The sequence below is a fragment of the Aegilops tauschii genome, chromosome 3 (genome assembly GCF_002575655.3).
Source record: "Aegilops tauschii subsp. strangulata cultivar AL8/78 chromosome 3, Aet v6.0, whole genome shotgun sequence".
NCBI classification, from domain to species: Eukaryota; Viridiplantae; Streptophyta; class Magnoliopsida; order Poales; family Poaceae; genus Aegilops; species Aegilops tauschii.
In genome coordinates, this window is record NC_053037.3 from 529,534,815 (window position 1) to 529,560,754 (window position 25,940).

At 48.9% G+C, this 25,940-nt stretch overlaps 1 protein-coding gene across 1 annotated transcript; it reads right to left on the bottom strand.

Moving 5' to 3' along the window:
* Window positions 1–21,969: 21,969 nt before the first annotated feature.
* Window positions 21,970–22,737, bottom strand: LOC141043081 (uncharacterized). The gene has a single exon (XM_073511998.1). It carries the CDS (start codon window positions 22,735–22,737, stop codon window positions 21,970–21,972), a length of 768 nt encoding a protein of 255 aa, XP_073368099.1.
* Between the last annotated feature and the right edge of the window lie 3,203 nt (window positions 22,738–25,940).

Consider the following 25,940-nt stretch of genomic DNA (forward strand, 5'->3'; position numbering starts at 1 on the left):
TTCATGGAGATGATGGCCTCTCCGGGATCCTCCTCATGGCCACCAGTGATGATGGCCCCCTCCGGCAGGGTGCCGGAGAGGGCCTAGATTGATTTCTCGTGGCTACAGAGGCTTGCGGTGACGGAACTTCTGATCTAGGTTTCTTTCTGGAAGTTTGGGTATATATGAGAGGTGTTGTCGTCGAGAGCAAGTCAGGGGGGTCTCCGGGCTGTCCACGAGGCAGGGAGGCGCGCCCAGGGGGGTTGGTGCGCCCCCCACCCTCGTGGACAGCCCGGGACTCTTCTGGCCCAACTCTTTGACTCCTTGGCCTTCTTCTGGTCCAAAAATAAGCTCTGTCAAGTTTCAGGTCAATTGGACTCCGCTTGGTTTTCCTTTTTTTGCGATACTCTAAAACAAGGAGAAAACAGAAACTGGCACAAGGCTCTAAGTTAATAGGTTAGTCCCAAAAATCGTATAAAATAGCATATAAATCTATATAAAACATCCAAGGTTGATAATATAATAGCATGAAGACTTCATAAATTATAGATACGTTGGAGACGTATCAAATGCATGTTAATTTGGAAGTATATTAAGTTTATGTGGATATTAAGTAGGATATTATTTGCGTGTTATTATGTGATTAGCATTATTTTTTGCTATGAAATTAACTGCCCGCTAAACGTGTTGAGCGCTCGACATTGAAGCTATCTAGGTCGTTAGATTGACATGATTTGATAGTCGAGATTAATTGGATCTGCCTCTTTGGGTCTTTTTATATTGGTATAGATTATACTTCTAACAACACTGACAGTTTAGGTGAAACGTCACTCAAAGCTATTAGATCAGATGAAAGGTGAAGCGTTCACAACATAATGCTCTAGTGTCGGAAAGAACGTATGCGAAACTAAAGTTTGTTTGAGCCAAAATCGAGTATAAGCAAGGTCTTTCTGATGGAAACTAGCGACTAACGTGCCATCCATATCAATCTAAAGTAGCCTGTCGCTAAATTTGAGCAGCATGAGCAAATGACCATCCGAAGAAGCGACTACCCCAACCCCATGTTTGTTAAACCCTTCCAAAGTTTACGGTGAGCTCATGCAACCGGAAACTCAACATGGTTGATCTGTGTGCGTCTTCATGTTGTCTTGTGTTGTATGCTCACAGAGAATGGCGCGCAAATGATGTGACCGTAGTTCAATACGAATACTATTGGTCGCACATTTTGAGTACTAAGATTTTCAAATTCAGGAAAATAATTTCTCTTGACAGCAACAAGATCCTCAAGCCATGAAACATAACAACTTATCTCCTCACAGTTTAGTTCAGCCCCGGGATAGTGGACGGTCCTGTCTACCAAGCGTCGGACATATTTGCTTGAATGGAAATTAGTTGTCAACTATTTTTGAATAAACAATATCGAAGACATAAATATGGTTGAGAAACTCACATAATGGGAGAACTGGAGGCGTCTGCACATCGACCCAAATGTCTCTATTACCTTCAATATCATCTTCCGGAAGAATATCATAGGTGATAACCATATCAGGCTCAGATGCATAAGCCTTGCATTGTGCTTGCCAAGTTTTGCATTCAAAATGGGTGTAGGTGTCTGGACTGTATAATTTGACGTCGAAGGTATAACCATGCTCGGTCTTTAAGTAAACTATCTTTACCTCCATAGTTTTGTTACGACTGAAACCTGTCTTATCCAAGACAAAAATTCTTGCATGGCAGGGGATACGCTAGTAGAATAGTAAAAATTTAAAATTATAAGTTGAAGCAAATGAAGCATAAGTCATGCTTAATTACGAAAAAGACTTGTCGTTGTGACTTACTGGATCCACTTCGAAGGTCTCATCCAGCTTGATGCTGAAGCATCTATCACCAACTAGGAAATTTCTGTCGCACAGGCCGCGCTCGTCTTCGCAGTATTCGCACATAACGAAATCGTTTTCGTCGTCAGACGACATTTCCTATGTTCATAGTTGAAACATTAATTGATAAACACTTACTAGTTCTATTAATTCAACTAATTCAACTAGCTAGTTCTATTAATTCAACTAATTCAACTAAGCACTTACTAAAAATAAACTAGTTCTATTAATTTTCTTACTAAAAATAAAGTAGCTAGTTCTATATATAGTAAAATTTTAATTAGATGATCAAATCTCATATTCCTAAATTTAATATATCTAATTCATCTAACATTTGACATTATATATCTAATTCATCTATAACTAAAAGTATATAAAACTAACTCATCCAACATTAATATCTAGCTAATTCATCTAACATTTGACGTTAATATCTAGCATTTATATATAAATATATATATATATATAATCATCTAACAATTGACATTAATCTAACATTTATATAAACTAAAAAACAGAAAACAGAAAAAATCATTAAGAAAAATATGTCTCTGTTTGTGTGTGTGTGTGTACTATGTGTGTGTGTACTGTGTGCGTGTGAGAGGCCGCCGGCGCGCGGCAGGGGGCCGGGGCGGTCGATCTTACAGCGCGGGGCGACGGCCGGCGACGGGGGGCGGCGACGTTACGGCCAGGGACGGGCGCCGGGCTGCCGGCGACGAGGGCGGGGACAGGCGCGCGCGGTGACGATGGCGGGGACGGGCGCGCACGGCAACGACGGGGACGACGAGAGGGATGGGCGCGTGCGACGGGGGCGGCGACGACGGGGCCGGACGGGCGTGACGAAGCAGATGAACAGAAACTAACTGAATTTTGCGTAAGTGTTGTATATATAGGAGTAGCCTTTAGTACCGGTTGGAGCCACCAACCAGTACTAAAGGTCAAATTTGGCCAGGCCAAGCGGCGGGAAGCGGCCCCCTTTAGTACCGGGTCGTGGCTCCACCCGGTACTAAAGACCCCCCTTTAGTACCGGTTGGAACCACGAACCGGTACTAAAGTGGGTGCGCTCCCATCCCGCGGGGCACAAAGTTTAGTCCCACCTCGTCGGGCGAAGGGCAGCCGCACTGGTTTATAAACCCAGCTGCAGCTACTCCTTCGAGCTCCTCTCTAAAGCAGGCTTCTAGGCCTAACTTTGGCGCGCTGTCCTGTGAGCCTGCTGGGCCTTATGGGCCTGCATATCCACGCCCAATGCCATGCAGGCCCACTGGGCAGCGCGCAAATATTTTTTATATAGTTTTTTCTTTTCTGCTTTATTTATTTTTTCTATTTATTTCTGAGTAGTTTTTTGCTGTATTTAGAGTTTCTTTATGAATATTTTTTCTTTAGGTACAAGAAAATTACAAACTTTCTGTTAACGCCGGTAGTTTTCAAATTTGAATTATTTGAAATTTATGTGAATCACTAGTTTGTGAATAATTTAACTCTAAAAATAAATTTTTAAGTGATTCTTTTTTCTTTTGTTTAATATTAGTGTGTTTCGTAATTATATTCAAATTGGTAATACGTCTCGAGTTGTAATAAGTTTAAATAAATGAAGTGCCTTTGTAACAGATGAGTTTCGGTCCGAAACCCTGATACTTCAAAAGAGATTGTCCAGTTTGTACACGAAGTGCATCCAGTTTTTGCCGTAACCCTCTCTACTTTTTTGCACATGCTATGTGGGTGAAATGATGATACCATGCCAAGTTTCAACTTTTCAGAGTTCATTTTTAGTGCTTTTCAATTTCAGGGCCATTTAGCTCAAAACAAATCAGTAAATGCATGAAAATAGCAAATGAAGGCACAAAGGGTTGAAATTTGAAGACGTGGCTTTGAATGGTGCATAATGAACGCACAAAAAGTCTGGAGTTGTAATAAGTTTAAAAAAATGAAGTGTTTTTTGTAATAGATGAGTTTTCGTCTGAAACCTTGATACTTCGAAATAGAGTGTCCAGTTTGTACACGAAATGCATCCAGTTTTTGCCGTAACCCTCTCTACTTTCTTGCACATGCTATGTGGGTGAAACGATGATACCATGCCAAGTTTTAACCTTTTCAGAGTTCATTTGTAGTGCTTTTCAATTTCAGGGTCATTTAGCTCAAAACAAATCAGTAAATGCATGAAAAATAGCAAATGAAGGCACAAAGGGTTGAAACTTGACGACGTGGCTTTGAATGGTGCACAATGAATGCACAAAAAGTCTGGAGTTGTAATAAGTTTAAAAAATGAAGTGCCTTTGTAACAGATGAGTTTTCGTCCGAAACCCTGATACTTCGAAAAAGAGTGTCCAATTTGTACACGAAGTGCATCCAGTTTTTGCCGTAACCCTCTCTACTTTCTTGCACATTCTATGTGGGTGAAATGATGATACCTTGTCAAGTTTCAACCTTTTCAGAGTTCATTTGTAGTGCTTTTCAATTTCAGGGTCATTTAGCTCAAAACAAATCAGTAAATGCATGAAAAATAGCAAATGAAGGCACAAAGGGTTGAAAGTTGACGGCGTGGCTTTGAATGGTGCATAATGAACGCACAAAAAGTCTGGAGTTGTAATAGTTTAAAAAATGAAGTGCCTTTGTAACAGATGAGTTTTCGTTCGAAACCCTGATACTTCGAAAAAGAGTGTCCAGTTTGTACACGAAGTGCATTCAGTTTTTGCCGTAACCCTCTCTACTTTTTTGTACATGCTATATGGGTGAAATGATGATACCATGCCAAGTTTCAACCTTTTCCGAGTTCATTTGTAGTGCTTTTCAATTTCAAGGTCATTTAGCTCAAAACAAATCAGTAAATGAATGAAAAATAGAAAATGAAGGCACAAAAAGTCCGGAGTTAAAATAAGTTATTAAAAATGAAAGAGAGGTGTAATGCTCAGCTGCATGTTGCTTATATTCAGGCTTTGAGGAAATAGTGTAGACTGCATGGAGCTATGTGTAGTTTTCGTCCGAAACCCTGATAGTTCTGTGCAGTCTACACCACTTCCTCAAGGCCTGAAACTAAGCAACGTGCAGGTGAGCATTGCGCCTCTCCTTCATCATCTCTGCACTCAGGGCTCATAAACCGCTGCGAGTGCCTCTCGCTTGGCGAGGTGGGACTAAAAAACAGCTGCAAAATGAATCAACCAAAAAACCCTAGTACCGGTTCATGCCATGAACCGATACTGAAGGTGCTGGTGGGTCCCAATCTGGCCACAGCCTGCCACAGCCTCTTTAGTACCGGTTCGTCGCACGAACCAGTACTAAAGGTTCGCCACGAACCGGTACTAATGAGCTCCGCCCGCCTAGACGTTGGAACCGGCACTAATGATCACATTAGTGTCAGTTTTGTTACAAACCGGGACTAATGTGCTTCACATTAGACCCTTTTTCTACTAGTGTTGCCGGGTTGCAGACGACGAATTGGCCGTGCTTCATGCACATGGCGAGGAGGACGTCGCAGCAGGACTCAAGGTGGAAGCAGGCGTCCAGCTGGGAGGAGGCGCGCACAATCCGCGCGACGGGCCAGAGCTAGTCAGTGACGGCGACCCCTGGCCGGTAGTCGAAGGGGACGAGGTCCGGGAACTCGGTGCCATCGCCCAAGAAGTTGTGGCCGCAGAGGAGGGGAGGGCAGGCTGGCGGGCTTCGTGGGCGAGGAGGAAGTCGCGGGCGGAGGTGGCGCGGTGCCACGCCGAGCAGACGGCGCGGCAGGGGATGATGCATTTGGGGGGCAGACGGAGGAGGATCTCCCAGACGGAGATCTCATTCGGGAGGCCAGGGAGGAGAGGCGTAGCTCCTGCTGCCCTTGCGGCCACCGCCATGGTCGCCGGCGGGACGAGCGAAGTGATTCCTCGCCCGAGCGGAGCAAGAGGAGCGGTGGAGTGACCGCGGCGGAGAGAGGGGACAAACCAACCAACAGGAATGCATTTAAACTGGGCTTAGCCCATCGCTTAAACAGGCTGGGCTGTTCCTGTTTGTTCCTTTTCTTTCCCTCTGACACTTCACACCCGCCTCTCTCTATTTCTGTGAACATTTTCAAAAAAAAGGTAGCTCTCGATGATGTCCTGAAAAAAAGGTAGCTCTCGATGATAAAAAATACGGAGTAAAAAATTTAAAAACAAGGTAGCTCTCGAAAAAATCTCAAAAAAAAAACGTAGCTCTCGAAAAAGAAAACGTAGCTCTCGAAAGTTTCTCAAAAAGAAAGGCAGCTCTCGAAAAATAAAAGGAAAAAATATCCGTGTAGGTGACCTAGGAAAGGTTAAGTGTTGATTTTAACATAGAAGTGTTGATGTTTCAACCTGGAAGTGTTGATTTTGTGCTGGAGCTGAGAATTGTTCTGCGCCTTGGCAGATAGTGCTTGTTGTTGTTTTTCTTGGTAGCAGATAGTGTTTTTCTGAATTCTTTCCGTTCGGTCAAACCCTTCATGGGATGATCAATCAACCGTGTTCGTCCTTTTCCACGAGGAACTGAGAGTAGTGCTTTCTTAAAGTAGTGACGCCGAGTTTCTATCTATCCAGACCATGTCTGAAAATTTGAAATGTAAGTATTCATTTGCCCTCAAGACATTGTTTCCTCAGGGCTAGTGGTATCTTGAACGCTGCCGTTCTACTTCGTCATTTCACGGGACTGTCTCCGTGCCGCAGATGCTCCCGGTTTGCTGTGGCGTCTGAAATTTGAACGCGTATTCAGTGAGCAAAGAAAAGTTCTGATTGGCATTTCTCTTGCTCCCCTCCGCATTACCTGTTTCTTGCTACATGAGCAAAGAAGAAACACGTCAAGAATGCAGAGAGTGCCTGTTCAGCGACAACACAGCAGCATATGATGATTCTTGTTGGCTCAAGAAAAGTAATATAGCAGTGTTAAATCATTGCTCATAAGCATTCTGGTGTATGTGCATGCATATGCACATATTTCTTTCAGTGATGATTGATGAATGAATCTACAGCTGCAAATCTAGCTTTGTTACCAAGAATTCCACAACTCACAATGCTTAATTTTTTTTCCTAGACAGGAGATTTTATGGACTAAAACATCACATCCACCCTCAACTCTTAATAATCTCACAAATAAACAGACATTTTTTCCAATTCTGGGTCCAAACAAGCACAGATCAGCAAACAAGTAATTATGAACTACATTTTTTCTTATCCATGACTCACACGATACCCGGGATATGCGATAAAAGCAACCATGAGAGCAGTCCTTTGAAACCAACTGATTCTGACCAGTATTCTTCACAGCACCAGCAACATTGCAATTATTTTTTGGCAGTGACATGCAGTTGAAAACGCAGGACCAGTTTAACTTGAAAAATCAAACATACTCCTGATCACAACTTTATATGCAGCCAAATTTCCTGTTTAAACTGAGACTTCTTACAAGAGCTTCCTGATCACAACTTTATATGCATCAGCGGAGAAGCCCGCGGGCTCGAACTATTGATATTGCAGCTCATGATCATACTAAAAGCTAGGTCGTTTCATCATCAGCTACAACAGAATTTAGAAACATGAAACCAGTGTATATCCGCTAAATATTTAGTATGAATAAACCACTGGATGACCTTTAAGAAAGAAGAAGAAATGTTTTAAAAAATCAAGTCAATTCTTCAGTTTAAAGGGAAAGGTGAGACACTGCCGGATCAATTGGCAACTATTTCAAAAGCTGGCCAAAACGACTCCATAATTTTTAGAATCAGCATGCTAGCCACTCCAGCCCAAAAAGGATATTCACACAGAAACAAATAATCATGCGACTATGAAACAGTCAGAGCTTCTTGATGATAATCATCAAAGAAACTAGCCGGCACATGCTGGACCCAATTCATACGCATTGCGCCGGTCACAGAAAAATAAGAACATGGCTGGTAGTTGTCGTGGTTCTAAGTCTGACAGTAGAATGGGGGTAGGGATGTAAAGGCAAGGTCCTAGCTATGGAGAAGCTGTACGCACAAGTTTTACGAGTTCAGGCCCTTCTCGGAGGAAGTAGCAGCCCTACGTCTCGGAGCCCGGAGGCAGTCGACTGGATTATATGCGTGTGTGTTACAGGGGGTGCGAACCCTTGTGCCAGTGGAGGGGGTGGCTTATATAGAGTGCGCCAGGACCCCAGCCAGCCCACGTTACAAGGAGTTCAATGTTCATAAAGTAGGAGCGTTACAGGTAACGTCTGTAGTAAATTAATATAAATGACTATTAAGTCTAAGAGTAAATGCCCAACCGTTGTTGCGCGGAGTGGCTTTAGGTCTTCTGCACGTCGAGTGGTTTAGTGGTCGAGTGACATAAACAAAGGGGGGTCTCCGAGCGAATGGTAGGTCGAGTGAATTGCACTCGACACCTTTGTTGGGTCCCCTCTATTTACTCCTGAACCTCTTTGCTTCTAGGACAAGGACCTTAGGTAGGAGGTATAGGTCAGGCCTATTACCCTACCCCAGGTCTATGTCCTCATCATTAGCCCCCGAATGGATTGAGGTCCGAGTGAAAAGAAGGTTGAAGTTGACCTTGCTCTTGGCTCTTGCTTTCATCTCCGAATGGATACCAGTTGTTGGAACTTCGGCTTCATTTCAGTCGCCTTGATCGATTCAGAAATGACCGACTGGTTTTATAACGTCAACCATCGAGTGTTATCTCTGACATGGGATCTTTGGCGTGATCGGTTGTAGAGGATCCCGGATTTCGCGGGATTCGAAATTTTGGTGGAAGCGCGCCAGGCGGAGCGCGCCGTGGAAAGCGGAGTAGATAAGTCGGGCGTTTCGATTTCCGCGCCACCTTTTTCGCCACGTATCCCGTGTGCGACTATTAAGGGATTTGACAGGATCGCCCGGACCCACGCGTCAGCCACTCGGAACTAGGCCCTTAAAAGCGGTGAGGCCGAGGCGTCCGCACTGTGTGTGCCCATTCTCCTTCTTCTTCCTCTTGCTCCTTTACCTCGCTCGGCTTCTCCACCCTCGACGCCACCGCTCCGCCGCCATGGGGAAGGAAAAAACGGCGGCGCTGGAACGTGCGAAGAAGGCGACGGGGGCGGCGAAAAGCAATAAGACGAATCGGGGATCTTCATCGCGCTTGGGGCTGCCGTCGGGTTGGAACCAGGGAGATTGGATCCGATCCTCACTTTAGCAGGAAGACTTGGATGATATGGCCGAGCTAGGGCTGATCGTCCATGAGTCTGCGCGGCTGCCTGAGGGGGAAACGGAGCCACAGCCGCGACCGGGTGAGTGTGTTCTGCTCGCCACTCATGTCGACCGCGGCTTCTCGCTTCCTCCACACCCCTTCTTTCGAGGTTTCTTGAATTTCTTCGGGGCTCAACTCCATCATTTCACTCCCAACACCATCACATATCTTGCCGCATTCGTGTCCATGTGCGAGAATTTCCTGGGATGTCGACCGCACTGGGGTCTTTTCAAGCACATTTTCACTATCCGCTCCCAAACAGTGAAGAAAGCGAACTCGAACGACGAGAAAACCCATGTCATCCAGATGTGTGGGGGTCTGGGTATTCAGAAGAGGAAGAGGAGTTCCTTCCCTTCGATGAATCTTCCTGAGTCGGCAAGGGGCTGGCAGTCGACCTGGTTCTATTGCCAGGATATCGCGACCCCGGGCCACTCGACTGGACTTCCCCCTTTCTCTTTTGATCGTGTTCAGACTCCATCTTCGTTGAAAGTGACCGTCGCGGAGAAGGCGGTGACGGGCATGTTGGTCAAGAGGGTAGTTCAACTGATCAACCAAGGTGTCACCGGCATGGATCTGCTAGAGGTCTTCCTCAGTCGGCGCATTCAACCACTCCAAGCTCGTGACCACTCCATGTGGATGTACTCCGGGGCTGGTGATACCGCTCGGGTTCATTCGGAGGAGGTGACGGCCAAAACAGTGGCCGAGTGGCTGAGCGGCATCACCGGGAACAAGGACAACCCCAGGGGCGCCAGGAGAGTCAAACCTTTCAGCGACAGCAACCAGCCAGACAAGGTTTGGCCATTACAACTGATTGAATTTGGATGTGTTTTCTGACTGTTTGTTGATCCGACTGATTTCCACTCGGCTCCCTGTTTTGTAGATTTATACAGAGATGTACTCAATGCCCAATGGCGAACAAGCTCTGGAGCAGTACCATGAAGGCGAGGACAACGCGGAGGAGAGCGGCGAGTGGGAGTCTCCAGCCGACGATGATGAAGATGAGAGTGAAGAGTCGGACGACGAGGAGGTAGCCGACTCACCACCTCGTTCTGAACGTCGATCCAAGCAGCACCATGATCCCGCGGGCAGGCGCGGCAAGCCTGTGGCCTCGAGCGCTCCATCTCAAAAGCGCGCTCGGTTTTCGACTCCAGAATTGGCTAAGAAGGTCACCAAGCAGCCCAAGATCAATCCTTCGAAGGCTCGGAAGACCTTGCCTAGAATCAAGATGAACGTTCCTGTTGCTTCTGGGTAAATGTTCTCCCCGTATTTTCTTGTTCTGGCCGATTCTCTTGTACTGACCGAGTGGATGATGAACCTTCACAGCCCGGCCTCGGCCGCGACTGATATGGATATCGACAAGACCCCAGACAACAAGGAAACCGACGATGCAGCTACCTCCAAAGCCAGTAAGTCTGCCCGACTTGAGTTTATTTGGACGACTGGATTGTTTGTCAGCTATATCCTTGACTTTCTCTGTTTGTTGCAGCTCCCCGGGACGTTGTTGTACTCCCGGACGATGAAGAAGAAGTACTGCTGAGGAGAAGGAGGAGGAGGGACAAGGAACTGAGCGGGAAAGCACCTGAGGCCCAGGTTCCTCAGTCGACTGAGATGCCTGGGACGGCAGTCGAGCGATCGTCAGATCCGGCATGTACCAACGTCACTTTCGCTATTCCGCTGTCGACTGATTGCCCATCAGGACCAGCTGCTCAGACTTCTGTTGTACCAATACAACCCCACGCATCAGACCCAGCGGTTGCTCCGACTGCTCTGCCATCATCGCTTTTCACTGCGTATCAAACCCCGGACGACCCACCGTCTGCCGCCAAGGAAGCTCTTCTTCGGCTGAACCTTGTGATGGGGCAAATGAAAGTGGTGCATGAGGCCAATCAGGTGGCCTTCAACGCCGGAGCTGCTCTGCAGACCAATGTCCAGGTTAGTTGATTTTCGATTGATCATATTTCTCGTCCGATCACCCACTGGGGTGTGTCTGTTTTGAAGTTGCACGAGTCAATTTGAGTCCTCTTGGATTGAATCTTTGACCTAGTGGGGGCACTCTTAGTGCACCCACAGGGTGTAGTCCCCGAGACCATAGTTGACTGCGGGCAGTCGACTGTGGTTTGAGAAGCCGAATTTTGTCACTCGGTCTGGACTGGCCAGGTCGAATGACACCAGAGTCAGTGGGGGCACGCTAAGTGCACCCACTAGGTGTAGTCCCCGAGACCGTGGTTGACTGCGGGCAGTCGACTATGGTCTGAGAAATATTTTTTTCTTACTCTCGCACTGGGCACACCATGTCGAGTGTTTATTCAAACCAGTGGGGGCACGCCAAGTGCACCCACTGGGTGTAGTCCCCGAGACTGCCGTTGAATGTTTGATTCGGCGGTAGTCTTAGAGTAGCTATCACTGTGATGTCTTTTTATCTCAGTCAACTGATATGGCTTAAACTACAGAAATCTTGTGATCTTGGGGCTCAGCTTTCCGCAATGAACAAGCAGCAAATCAGCCTCAACCTTGATCTGGAATTGGCCCAGAAGAATCTCAAGACTGCTCGTGATGAAGTAGCTGCCATGGGAGGTAACCAATCGTCAACTGTCTTTCTCACTGCCGGCCCTTTCCTTTCCATTTTTGAACCGAGTGACTCCACTCGAGCAGATGTATGTAGTGAAAACCGTCAACTCCAAGCCCGTCTGAAGAATGTTATTTCTTTAGAGAAAATGAAGCAGGCTTTGGAGAAGAAGGATCTGGATCTTGCTGCTGCACAGAAGGAAGCGCGAGAGAAAACGGCACTTGCTGACAAGAAGCTTGCTTCAGTCGGCAAGTTAGAAGAGGAGAACTCCAAACTGAAGACTGCTGTCTCTGACGCCAATCGGGAGGTCGAGCGACTGAAGAAAGACAAGGACAGGCTGACTGACGAGCTTGGGAGCCTCAAGGCCAAGAAGGGTGAGTTGGAGTCTTATCTGGGCCAGCTTGCTGCAAAGTTGGTCCTAAAACTTGAAGGTACTGATGATTGACTGACTTATTACGGTCGACTGTCCAGCTTGATTATATCGTCGACTCATCATTTACTCAACTGTGTAGAGCTTTGCCAAGACTTTGAAGCGGAAACTGGGCGGGTCGAGACGGCTCTCGATCCCATAAATTGTCCAGTCAAGGATGATGTTGCGATGAATGTGCTGCGGTTGGAATCTCGCATGCACAGCGCGGTTGCTTATCTTGCTCTCCTCAAGGCAGCGATGACTCGGGTTGACGCTGAACTCTGGCCTCAGGCGGAACTGTCTCAAGACCTCGAGTCTCTGATGGCTCGACTAAATCAAATACCTGACCGAGTGCAAGAGTGGAAGAAGTCATTTGCTCGCTGTGGCGCTGATGTCGCATTGTCCTTGGTCCGAGTGCACTGCAAAGACATCAAAGAAGACAAGCTGGCGGAGCTCAAGGTTGCTAACACAAAGACGCACACCTTCCAATCCTTCATGGACACTTTCCTTGACGCTGTCACTCGTATTGCAGACAGCATAGACCTTGACAGTTTCTGCGACCCAGCCAGTCCTTCTCCTGACGCGTGACCGAAAAACATTATGCTCCACCTTTATTTGCCTCGGAATGCCGAGTGATTGTGTAATCGTTAAACTTCTTCGGGCTTGATGCTCGAATACTTTTGATCCATCGTCCGGAACTTTAGGATTTATCTGAACTTGGTTTATCTCTGAATATGCTTGTGTTTGCCTTCGAGTGGATTTTGCTTCTTCAATTGGAATAATCTTTGTACTTGAGATGCAGCTCCGAAGGAGAAGGTCGCAGTCGACCTGCACCTTGTCGTCCTTGCGGATAGGGAGGGAGCACACGTTGTACTTGTGGCGCAGCTCCGAAGGAGAAGGTTACAGTCGACCTGTACCTCATCGTCCTTGCGGATAGGGATGGAGCGCACATTGTACTTGTGGCGCCACTCCGAAGGAGAAGGTTGTAGTCGACCTGCACCTCGTCGTCCTTGCGGATAGGGATGGAGCGCACATTGTATTTGTGGCGCAGCTCCGAAGGAGAAGGTTGCAGTCGACCTGCACCTCGTCGTCCTTGCGAATGGGGATGGACTTCGAACTTAGGTGAGTACTAGACTGCAGCTAAGCCCCCGAGTGGGAGGGTTGCTCATCACTCGGTAGGATTTTACAAACTTAGGCGAGTACTGGACTGCAGCTAAGCCCCTGAGTGGGAGGGTTGCTCACCACTCGGTAGGATTTTACAAACTTAGGCGAGTACTGGACTGCAGCTAAGTCCCCGAGTGGGCGGGTTGCTCACCACTCGGTAGGATTTTACAAACTTAGGCGAGTACTGGACTGCAGCTAAGCCCCCGAGTGGGAGGGTTGCTCACCACTCGGTAGGATTTTACAAACTTAGGCGAGTACTAGACTGCAGCTAAGCCCCCGAGTGGGAGGGTTGCTCACCACTCGGTAGGATTTTACAAACTTAGGCGAGTACTGGACTGCAGCTAAGCCCTCGAGTGAGAGGCTTGCTCATCACTCGGTGGGATTTTTCAAACTTAGGCGAGTACTGGACTGCAGCTAAGCCCCCGAGTGAGAGGCTTGCTCATCACTCGGTGGGATTTTTCCAACTTAGGCGAGTACTGGACTGCAGCTAAGCTCCCGAGTGAGAGGGTTGCTCACCACTCGGTAGGATTTTACAAACTTAGGCGAGTACTGGACTGCAACTAAGCCCCCGAGTGAGAGGCTTGCTCATCACTCAGTGGGATTTTTCAAACTTAGGCGAGTACTGGACTGCAGCTAAGCCCCCGAGTGAGAGGCTTGCTCACCACTCGGTAGGATTTTTCAAACTTAGGCGAGTACTGGACTACAGCTAAGCCCCCGAGTGAGAGGCTTGCTCATCACTCGGTGGGATTTTTCAAATTTAGGCGAGTACTGGACTGCAGCTAAGCCCCCGAGTGAGAGGCTTGCTCACCACTCGGTAGGATTTTTCAAACTTAGGCGAAACGGATTCGCGGCTAAGCCCCCGAGGGAGAGGCTTGCTCACCACTCGGTAGGATTTTACACACTTAGGCGAAACGGATTCGCGGCTAAGTCACCCACTGGGGGATTTCAGACGCAAACAAAAGTAACAACAATCATTTAGGAAGACTGTAAAGCTCTTGTCTTTGATAAACAAACTACAAAGGTATTTCTTATTATATCTCATCCAAATGAGTACTTAAGTATAAAAGGGGCGGAGCAGCTCCGCGTTCCAAGCCCGTGGCTCGTCTCTCTGATGCTCGACATTGTAAAGATGATATGCTCCATTGTGGAGAACTCTGGTGACAATGAAGGGACCTTCCCAAGCAGGGGCGAGCTTGTGTGGTTTCTGCTGATCCACTCGAAGAACCAAGTCTCCCTCTTGAAAGGCTCGGCCCCTCACGTTTCTGGCATGGAATCGACGCAAGTCTTGCTGATAAATGGTCGACCGGATTAAGGCCATCTCTCTATCCTCCTCTAGGAGATCGACTGCGTCCTGCCGGGCCTGTTCTGCTTCATCTTGAGAGAAGAGCTCGACTCGGGGTGCATTGTGAAGCAAGTCACTCGGTAGGACAGCTTCAGCTCCATAAACCAAGAAGAATGGAGTTCGGCCAGTCGACCGATTGGGAGTTGTCCTCAATCCTCAAAGAACTGATGGAAGTTCATCAACCTAGGCGCCTGCTGCATGCTTGAGATCACGCATTAGTTGGGGTTTCAGTCCTTTGAGAATCAAGCCATTTGCTCTTTCTGCTTGTCCATTCGACTGGGGGTGGGCGACTGAAGCATAGTCGACTCGTGTGCCTTGGGAAGCACAGAAGGCTCTAAACTCATCAGAATCGAAGTTCGACCCGTTGTTAGTGATGATGTTGTGCGGAAGTCCATATCTGAATGTCAATTCTCTGATGAAGCTGACGGCAGTACTGGCTTCAAGATTCTTGATAGGCTTGGCTTCAATCCATTTGGTAAACTTGTCGACTGCTGCAAGCACATGAGTGAAGCCGCTCCTACCAGTCCTCAGGGGTCCAACCATATCCAGTCCCCAAACAGCAAAGGGCCAGACGAGTGGAATAGTCTTTAGAGCTGACGCAGGCTTGTGGGAAATATTGGAGTAAAACTGGCAGCCTTCACATTTGTCGACTATATCTTTCGCCATTTCATTTGCTCGTGGCCAATAAATTCCGGCTCGGTATGCTTTGGCCACAATGGTCCGAGAGGACGCATGGTGACCACAGGTCCCGAGTGGATGTCGTTGAGGATCACTCAACCTTCTTCTGGTGTGATGCATTTCTGGCTGACTCCGGTTACACTTTCCCTAAACGGTTGTCCTTTTATCACAGTAAAGGCTTTGGATCGACGGACGATCTGTCGAGCCTCTTCTTCATCCTCTGGGAGTTATTTCCTAAGGATATACGCAATGTATGGCACTGTCCAGTCAGGAGTGATGACCAAAACCTCCATGATCAGCTCGACCACGGCCGGGACTTTGACTTCAGTCGGATCTGTGGCGCTCTTAGGCTACGGTGGCTCTTCAGTGAAAGGATCTTCTTGAACTGAAGGTGTATGAATGTGTTCCAAAAACACGTTGCTGGGAATGGCTTCCCTCTTGGAACCTATCTTTGCTAAATCATCGGCTGCTTGATTTTTCAGTCGGGGTATATGATGGAGCTCTAACCCCTCAAATTTCTTTTCCAACTTCCTCACTGCATTGCAGTAACTAGTCATAGCTGGGCTTCTGACGTCCCACTCCTTCATCACTTGATTGACTACCAAATCTGAGTCCCCGTAGACCATGAGGCGACGGACGCCGAGTGAGATGGCCATACGTAACCCATATAAGAGTGCTTCATATTCTGCTTCGTTATTGGAGGAATCAAAGTGAATCTGGAGAACATATCTGAGCTTGTCTCCTCGGGGAGATACCAGTACCACCCCAGCACCGGAACCATTCAGCATCTTGGAACCATCAAAGAACATGGTCCAGTGCTCCGAGTGGACTTGAGTCGGCAGTTGCTGTTCGATCCACTCGGCGAGGAAATCTGCTATTGCTTGGGACTTGATAGCTTTCTTTGCCTCAAACTTGATATCCAAGGGGAGAAGTTCAATCGCCCACTTTGCCACTCGACCAGTTGCATCTCTGTTGTTCAGAATCTCTGATAATGGAGTGTCGCTGATGACTGTAATGGAGTGGTCAGAGAAATAATGTGCAACCTTCTTCGTGGTCATATAAATCCCATAAACAAGCTTCTGATAATGTGGATATCTTTGCTTTGATGGAGTCAAAACTTCAGAAACATAATATACTGGGCGTTGAACTTTATAGGCTTTTCCTTCTTCTTCCCGCTCGACCGTAAGTACTGTACTGACGACTTGTCCAGTGGCTGCAATGTAAAGCAGTAAAGGCTCTTTGCTGATTGGGGCAGCAAGCACCGGCTGGGTGGAAAGCAGGGCTTTGAGCTCTGCAAATGCTGCATCAGCTTCAGGAGTCCACTCGAACTTATCAGACTTCTTCATCAGTCGGTAAAGAGGCAATGCCTTTTCACCGAGGCGAGAAATGAATCGACTTAAGGCGGCCAAACAACCCGTAGGCTTCTGAACATCATGCACACGCACAGGGCGTTTCATTCGGAGAATGGCACCAACTTTCTCTGGGTTAGCGTCGATCCCTCGTTCGGAAACGAGAAAACCGAGTAATTTTCCGCCCGGAACTCCGAATGTGCACTTTGATGGATTAAGCTTGATATCATACCTTATGAGGTTGGCAAAAGTTTCAGCAAGGTCAGCCAGCAGGTCAGAACCTTTACGTGACTTGACCACAATGTCATCCATGTATGCTTCTACATTCCGACTGATTCGAGTGAGTAAACACTTCTGAATCATCCTCATAAATGTGGCTCCAACATTCTTCAGGCCGAATGGCATGGTGACATAACAGAAGTACCCGACTGGAGTGATGAAAATTGTTTTTATCTCATCGGGTCCATACAGTCGGATCTGATGATACCCGGAATAAGCGTCCAAAAAGGACAAGCGCTCACACCCTGCAGTCGAGTCGACTATTTGATCGATGCGGGGGAGAGGAAAGTGATCTTTCGGGCAGGCCCGATTGATATGCTTGAAGTCGATGCACATGCGAAGTGAGTCGTCCTTCTTGGGGACCATGACAACATTGGCTAACCACTCGGAGTGGTAAATCTCTCGGATAAACTCAGCTGCTAGGAGCCGAGCTACTTCTTCACCGATCGCTTTTCTCTTCTGTATGGCGGACCGCCGAAGATGTTCTTTCACTGTTTCACTTTTGGGTCGATTCGCAAATGATGCTCAGCCAGCCCCTTGGGAACAGCCGGCATGTCAGAAGGTTTCCATGCAAAGATGTCCCAGTTCTCACGGAGGAACTGGATGAGCGCTTCTTCCTATTTGGAGTCGAGCGTTGTCGAAATGTGAGTCGGAGCAGCATTGGGATCGGTCGGGTGAATATGAATCGGCTTCGTTTCACCAAACGACTGAAATGCTGAATCAGTGGCAGGCTTCTTTGCTCGCAACAAATCACTCGGATCTGCATTCTTTTGATACTCCTACAATTCCACTACTGCCATTTGTGCATCGACGATCTTTGAGCCCTTCTGGAAGCACTCTTCTGCCTTCTTCCGATTGCCAGTGATAGTGATTACTCCTTTGGGGCCAGGCATCTTCAATTTGAGGTACACGTAGCATGGTCGAGCCAGAAAACGTGCATAAGCCGGCCTGCCCAGAATAGCATGATAAGCACTCTGGAAATCGACGACATCAAACGTCAACTTTTCTTTGCGGTAATTCTTGGAATCACCGAAAACCACATCAAGGGCGATCTGGCCGAGTGATTCAGTCTTCTTGCCAGGAATAACTCCATGGAAACTCATATTGCTTTCACTGAGTCTGGACATCGGAATGCTCATTCCTTTCAAGGTCTCCGCATACAGTATATTCAAGCCACTGCCACCATCCATCAGAACCTTAGTCAACCGAGTGCCTTCGACGACAGGGTCGACCACCAACGCTTGCCTCCCAGGGGTGGCTATGTGTGTTGGGTGATCAGACTGGTCGAATGTAATGGCAGTCTGAGACCACTTCAAATAACTTGGCGTCGCTGGGGCGACCATGTTCACTTCTCTGTTGATGACTTTCAGTCGACTTTTGCTCTCAACATCAGCAAAAATCATCAGAGTTGAATTGATGTGGGGGTAACCATCATCGTCTTCTTCCTTATCCTCAACCTTGTCTGATTCTTTCTCCTTCTCCTTGGGCTGTTTCTCTCGGAATTGCTGGATTAGGAGCCGACATTGTCGAGTGGTATGCTTCGGGTAAATGAGATTACCCTCCTCATCTTTTTTGGTGTGAATGTGACACGGTAAATCCAACACATCATTTCCATCTTGATCTTTTACCTTCTTGGGGTTCCATGGCCCTTTGGGCTTCCCCTTGAACTTTCCTTGAGTCACGGCTAAGGCTTCTCTGGGAGCAGCTGGCTCGGCTTTGCGCTTTTGCTTCCGACTGGAGTTCCCTCCCCCGGTTTCGTGGGTGACTGTTTTGTGCTTGCCACTCCGGAGCTGATCCTCCTCTTCACCATTAGCATACTTGCTGGCAATTTCCATCATTTGACTCAGAGACATATCTCCGGTCCGACCGAACTTCAGATTCAATTCCCGATACTTGACGCCTTCCTTGAAGGCACAAACTGCTTGGTGATTAGACACATTCTCCACCGTGTGGTGCAATGTGATCCATCTCTATATATAATCTCTCAAAGTTTCATTCGACTTCTGTACACAAGACTGTAGCTCTGTTAGCCCTGCTGGTTGTTTGCATGTACCTTCAAATGTTCTGACAAACACCCGAGCGAGCTCTTCCCAGCTATAAATACTGCCAGGTGCTAGCTGATTCAACCACGCTCTGGCCGAGCCCTCTAACATCATAGGAAGGTGTTTCATGGCCACTTCATCATTACCACCACCAATCTGCACAGCCACTCGGTAGTCCTCAAGCCAAGTGTCAGGCTTGGACTCACCAGTGAACTTGCTGACTCCAGTCGCCAACCTGAAGTTGGGAGGAATCACTGCTGCTCTGATGGCTCTGCTGAAACACTCGGGACCTGAAACATGCACCCTGCTGCCGGTCGGGTAATCTCTATCGTGGCCATCTCTGTGTGCTCTGTTCCTGTCAACCAGACCTTGAACGAGAATGGATCTCGCGTCAAAGCTCGGCTCCCGGGGGTCGACTGGAATCCTTCGCCCACCACTGTGAGGGCGTCTGTCATCGTGTTGCCGAGGCGCGTATGACCCACTCCTTGGGGGAGGCGTGGGTTCTCGACGACGATCATACTGCTCACTGTTCTTGTACTGATCCTATTGATCTCCACGTCCCTCACGTCTTGGAGGCGATCTTGGGCTATGAGCCGACTGAACTGTGTCTGCCATCACAGATCTACTATGAATCCTATTCCGAGACTGTGACACTGCTGTGTTCTACTCCCCCGCCGCCCGGAGCAAAGCCCGGATCTGCATCAAACCCCTACCAGCCTCCGACCGGGAAGGCTGAATCGACTCTGCTATTCGGGCAGCAGCCGTGAGATTCTGGATCGGAGTTCGATATACCTGGGTTGGAGGCAGAAAGAGTTGACGTCGACTGGATTCAGGAACTCGCTGCCGAGCATGCTCGTCGAGTGCGTGCTGGAGATTCTCCAGTCGAGTGCGCTCAGCCAAGTTGGCTAGGCGCACCTCCTCCAAGGCCCGGGCCTCGGGGGTTTCTCCAACGATAGGAGTGTGAAGTGCATCCATGTTACGGCGGCGAAGCTCTTCCCTCTGCTGCGAAGAGAGGGGCTCGGGGCGGTACTCCTCGTGGGCACGCGACGGATCGCCTCCGCCATCACCACCGTCGACGCGGGGGAAGCCAGGAGGACTGCGCGGTCCGTTGACCATCAGGACTTTCGCCGCGGGGTCACTGTTGTCGCACTCGGATGCGGTCTCAACGGAGCCAGTCGAACAGGCCGTAGAGAGTTTCGTCGGGCTCGATCGCCGCGACTTGAGGGGTGGCCGACTGGCGAGCCACCGCGTGCCTCACCCACCGCTGGAGCCTCAACCGACCGGAACGCTTGTGCTGGCGGGCCGCGGGGAATGAAGACGCCACAGGAGCCGACCGATACTGGGTCGACGGCTGCCGCAGGAGGATGCCGCGGACGCACGCGCGAAAGTGCGTTGCCCCGCGGACGGGGAGCGCCTCGACGTCGAGTGCAGCCTCTTGGAGCCAAGCGGAGTCGTCGGCGACGAACACGAGCGCCGAGACGGATCTCGCGGCCCTCGGTCAATCCTCCGCCTGAAACCATGCTGATGGGGATCGGAAAAATTGCAACTTCTCCAACAAGTCGCTAAAACACCTGCCCCACGGTGGGCGCCAACTGTCGTGGTCCTAAGTCTGACAGTAGAATGGGGGGTAGGGATGTAAAGGCAAGGTCCTAGCTATGGAGAAGCTGTACGCACGAGTTTTACGAGTTCAGGCCCTTCTCGGAGGAAGTAACAACCCTACGTCTAGGTGCCCGGAGGCAGTCGACTGGATTATATGCGTGTGTGTTACAGGGGGTGCGAACCCTTGTGCTAGTGGAGGGGGGTGGCTTATATAGAGTGCGCCAGGACCCCAGCTAGCCCACGTTACAAGGAGTTCAATGTTCATAAAGTAGGAGCGTTACAGGTAACGTCTGTAGTAAAGTAATATAAATGACTATTAAGTCTAAGAGTAAATGCCCGACCGTTGCTGCGCGGAGTGGCTTTAGGTCTTCTGCACGTCGAGTGGTTTATTGGTCGAGTGACATAAACAAAGGGGGGTCTCCGAGTGAATGGTAGGTCGAGTGGATTGCACTCGACACCTTTGTTGGGTCCCCTCTATTTACTTCTGAACCTCTTTGCTTCTAGGACAAGGACCTTAGGTAGGAGGTATAGGTCAGGCCTATTACCCTACCCCAGGTCTATGTCCTCATCAGCACTTACAGAATTTAAAGGGGGACACAATATCTGGGGCCTGAGCCTGACCACAATAACCTACCTTCTGCTTATTAATACAGGTTTAATTTCTCCAACCCTTAAAATGTTAGGAGATACAGTGAAGTGATAAATATAATTCCAAATGATGCGATGCAAAGGCAGAATTACAACAGTACCTTTCAACACCTAACCAGATGCTATGGAACCATGAAGAAGAATGAACTGTAGCAGAACATCTCACTGAAAAGTTGACTATAATGAAAAGAGGATAATCTGCCTCATTTCATCGTCAGCTAAAACAGAAAATAGAAACAGAAACCAAATGTACATTTTCTAAATATTTAATATTAAGAACAGCACTGAGTAATCGGTAAAAAAGAAGAGCTCAATCAAAGGAAAAGTTGATTTTGCGGTTAAATAAATAGAGACTTGTAAACTTAGCATAACACTCACGAGTCATGACAGCCACTCCAGCCCAAAAGGATATTCACACAAGTACAAATTTCATGAAACCATGAAAAGGTTATGACTTCTTGATCATAGTTTTGCATACATCAAAATGAAACTAATCGGCTCATAGTGGACCCAAGGCATACATATTGCAGCTCATGAGAGTACTGACAGCTGGGCTGTTCAGAACCACAATCGACTATCAGACGAAAGGCGAAGAATTCACAACATAACCCTCTAGTGTCGGAAAGAAGGCATGTTGAACAAGAGTTTGCTTGATCCGAAGATTTGCAGGGCCAAGGCCTCTGCGATGGAAACCGGCAACCAATTTGCCAAGAATGTCAACCTGAAGCAGACAGTCATCAAATTTGACCAGTAGGAGCACATCATCATCCCAAGGCACGGCCACCACATCCCAATAATCAACAGACTTTCCAAATTGCTCCTTGATCTCTGCGACCAGCAGCTCAACCCGGTATTTGAAGGTTCAGACCTCGCCTTCGTAGTCCTGCATCACCCAGATATTAACGCTTGCTGCTGCGTCACTATGACTGGAGATGCCAAGCATGTCACCCATCTCAATCAGGTGAGAGTAGCCAGGACCAACCGGAGAGCGCACCTGCCGGAACGACTCAGCGATGGTGTCAAATGCCATCATCAGATTGCCTATGCACCAATGCAGGCTACCACGGAACAGGACAGACTCAGGGGAGTGTCTCAATTGCTTGGATTCAGGGCACCCTATGTGCCTGGGCGGCTGGCCGGAGCCCAATGTGAAGACGTAGGAGCCATCGTGAGCTTCCGGTGCCAGATCCGTGGGGAGCAGGTATAGCAGTAGTCGGTACTCGCCAGTAGGGGGGTGAGGGTACATCCCCAGGAGCATGAAGCCATCAAGCTGCGGGAGGGGTGCAAACTGACGAGTTGCCGGGTTGTAGATGGAGAGCTTCGGTGGGTAGTGGGCAGAAAGGGCAAGGTGGCCGTCGCAGCATGCCTCGAGAAGGAAGCAGTCATCAAGACGGGAGGAGTCGTGTGCAAGCCGAGCGACGGAATGGAACTGGTCGGCGGCGGCGACCCCTGCCCGGTGGTCGAAAGGGACGATGCACAGGGACTCGATGTCATCGCCGACGAAGTTGTAGCCGTAGAGGAGTGGAAGGACGGGCTGGCGGGCGTGGTGGGCGAGGAGGAAGTCGCGGGCGGAGGTGGCACGGCGCCACGCGGGGCAGACGGCTATAACACCCCGGATGTGACTTTCCATATTTGTAACTCCAACTCTTGCCATTTTCGGCTATGTGTTATGATATTCCCTCCGTGGTTGGGTTTCGTTTTCGTTTTGCATTTGTTCATGTCATGCATCTCATATCATGTCATCATGTGCAGCTCATTTGCATACGTGTTCGTCTCATGCATCCGAGCATTTTCCCCATTGTCCGTTTTGCAATCCGACACTCCCACACGCACCGGCGCACCCCTCTTGTTTCTTTTCGTGAGCGGGTGTTAAACGTTCTCGGAATGGACCGAGGTTTGCCAAGTGGCCTTGGTATACCACTGGTAGACCACCTGTCAAGTTTCGTTCCATTTGGGGGTCGTTTGATGCTCCAACAGTTAACCGGGTAACCGCAAAGGTCATTTGTGTGTTGCAGGAAAACCCCCCCTCCAAACAGCCCAATAACCCATCCAAGTCCCCTCCATGCTCTCGGTCGTTCGATCAGGATCGTGTGGGCGAAAACCGTACTCCATTTGGACTCTCCTAGCTCCCTCTACCTATAAATATTCCCTCCCCGTCCAAAATCCCGGATGAAACCCTAGCAAAATCGCCCTCCGCCGCCACCGGACACGTCTGCCGCCGCCGGACGAATCGCCGCCGCCGCCCGAGCCTATCAGACGCTGCCACGTGGGCAGCTCCACCGGCGCGCACCGCCGGCCCGCTCGGCCCGCGCGGGGCCCCCGCGAGCCCATCCGCCCTCCGTGCCGGATCCCGTCCCCGCCGCCTCGTCCTCCCGCCGGCGCCGCCGCCCGCACCCGTGGCCGCCCGCGCCCGCCGGCGCCGCCGCCCGCCGGCGCCGCCTGTCTCCGCTCGCCCCAACGCTGCCTCCCCCTCGCCGGCGCCTTCCCCGAGCTCCGGCCCTCTCCTCCGTCAAACCCCTGCGAGATCCGCCCGCCTCGGTTTGCGTGCCGACGAGATCTGGACCGAAGGTTGACTCCCCACCTCGTTTTCTGCTAAGTCCCGAGGATATTGCATTATGGGCTCATGTTCATCGCATCATATCTTATTACATACTGCTCCGTTTTGCATGCATGATATATAGAAATGTTCGTCACGAGATGTTCTTCATTTTGTTCCATTGACCCATGCTCGTTTGAGTCCATATTGATGCCCAAATCTCTGGTGCAAGAGTGCTATATAATGTTTACTGCTGTTACTTATCAGAATTTGGTGTTCTGTTATTTTTGTAGCATTTGATGTGTGCATCTTATGGGCATGAGCTCTACAGGTGTTTTGATCTATGCCACGCCATCTTCACAGGTGTGTATGTCATGTATTTTTGTGATCTATGTGGTGACTAGCACAAGCATGCAAACTAGGCTTCGTGATGTTTCTGTTTTCAGGGACTTAGAATTTTGCTAAGTCTGTTACTGCTGTTATTTTGTTGCCATGTATCCATGTGGCTACAGTGAGATCCATGCTTCTTTAGAGTATGTTCAGTAAGGATGTTGTCGTGGAATTGTCACGGCAGATGTCCTCGAGCTAGGACTTAGTCGTGGAGCCATCGCAACTAGGAAGCTTGAAGGGGTTAGGCGGGACAAGGAACACGAGGGTTTATACTGGTTCGGCCCCTTACGGTGAAGGTAAAAGCCTACGTCCAGTTTGGGGTATTATTGATTAGGGTTACGATCGCCAGGGAGCTAAACAACTATCCCCGGCTCTCGATCAGATTGTTGTCGCCCTTAAACCGCTGCCGGGTCGTCCCCTTATATAGGGAGGCTGACGCCCAGCAGCCCTTAGAGTCTTGGCCGGCTCATAAGAGTGTCCGGCTCGAACTCTAAACAATACTTGCCCTACACTACAAGTTCTACTATAACAATAAGGATTGTACTACGGGCCTTAAGCCATATCCGGGTCTCAGCCCATCTCTGGCCCATTATCTTGAAACTTGGCTCCGGGCTTCTGGCAATGACCCTACGAGTAACCCGGCCCCTCTTGGCGGGTGACTCTAAGGTCTATATCCTCAACATTAGGCCCCAGATTGACTTGAGCCGGCTCATGTCAATCTTCAACTCTGCCGACAGAGAAAATCTCTGGCTCACCATTCATGCGGAGGCCATAACCCGGAGTGACGTCATCCTCTGGACTCCGGATAATCCGCCGTGACGTCATCCTCCATTAAGTCCGATTTTTTTTTACTCCGCCAGATCGGCAACGGATCTTTGCTTTTACTGTCTTTCCGAAAATCGAGCCGTCGTAAGGGGGAGATAACCACGCCGTGGTCTCCTTGAATCTTGCGCCCACTTATGACCCTGCCTTATAAATAGGCCGGCCCAACGCTCTCTTCTCACGCTCTCCTTCTTCCTCCTCGCGCTGTCGCTTCTCTGCCCGAGCTCCGCCACTGCCGCCGCCGTCGCGCCCCTGGTCTTCATCAACCCGGCCGCTGCATCACCCTGATTCGGACCAGATTCACGGCAGCGACCTCCGCTCTTTCCAACTCCGGTGAGTCTCCTTTGCCCTGTCAGATAGATCTACTGTAGGGTTCATCTTGTGTTCTCCGCGTTCATCACCATTGCCGCAAACCTCAGTAGCTCTTATAGTCACCGCACTCGGTTGATCTTTAACCTCATATAGAGTCAGCGCGGTAGATGTTTGAGATCCATTTCACCTGCAAAGAACCCTCTTTTTACTGCATAAGAACCATGTTCCACCTCAAGAACTTCTCCTGCCTCTGTTTTTTAGGTCTAGAAAATTTTCATTTCACCCGACCATTTTGATCCCAAAAAGTTAGTGCAATATGTGAAATCTGTTTTACCACACTTAGTAAAAACTGCAGCCCTTGAATCTTGGTGGCTTATATTTCCGACTTAAAGAAAACACGCGCCGTAGAACTTTCCGGTTTAAAGAGAACCATGCTCCGTAGAATCCTCCGGCTTAACTGCGGTAAGCCGTAGATGACCAACTTATTTTGAATGCTCCTCCGGCTTAGATAACTCACCGTATCTAAATATATATATCATTAGTCCCCTTCATAAGCCGCCACCTTAGTTTGAACAATAGATCTCTAGCTTATAATTAACCCGGATACTTTTCTCTTTATCATAGACCACCAACCTTCACCATGCCTCCCAAGGCTCCCATCACTTGCAACTGGATGAGATCCAACGTCACTGACGAGACCCTGGCCAACTTTGTTAAATCCGGATATCTGCCCAAGAAGGAAGTGATGTCCTACCGTGCCCCTGATCCGTCCA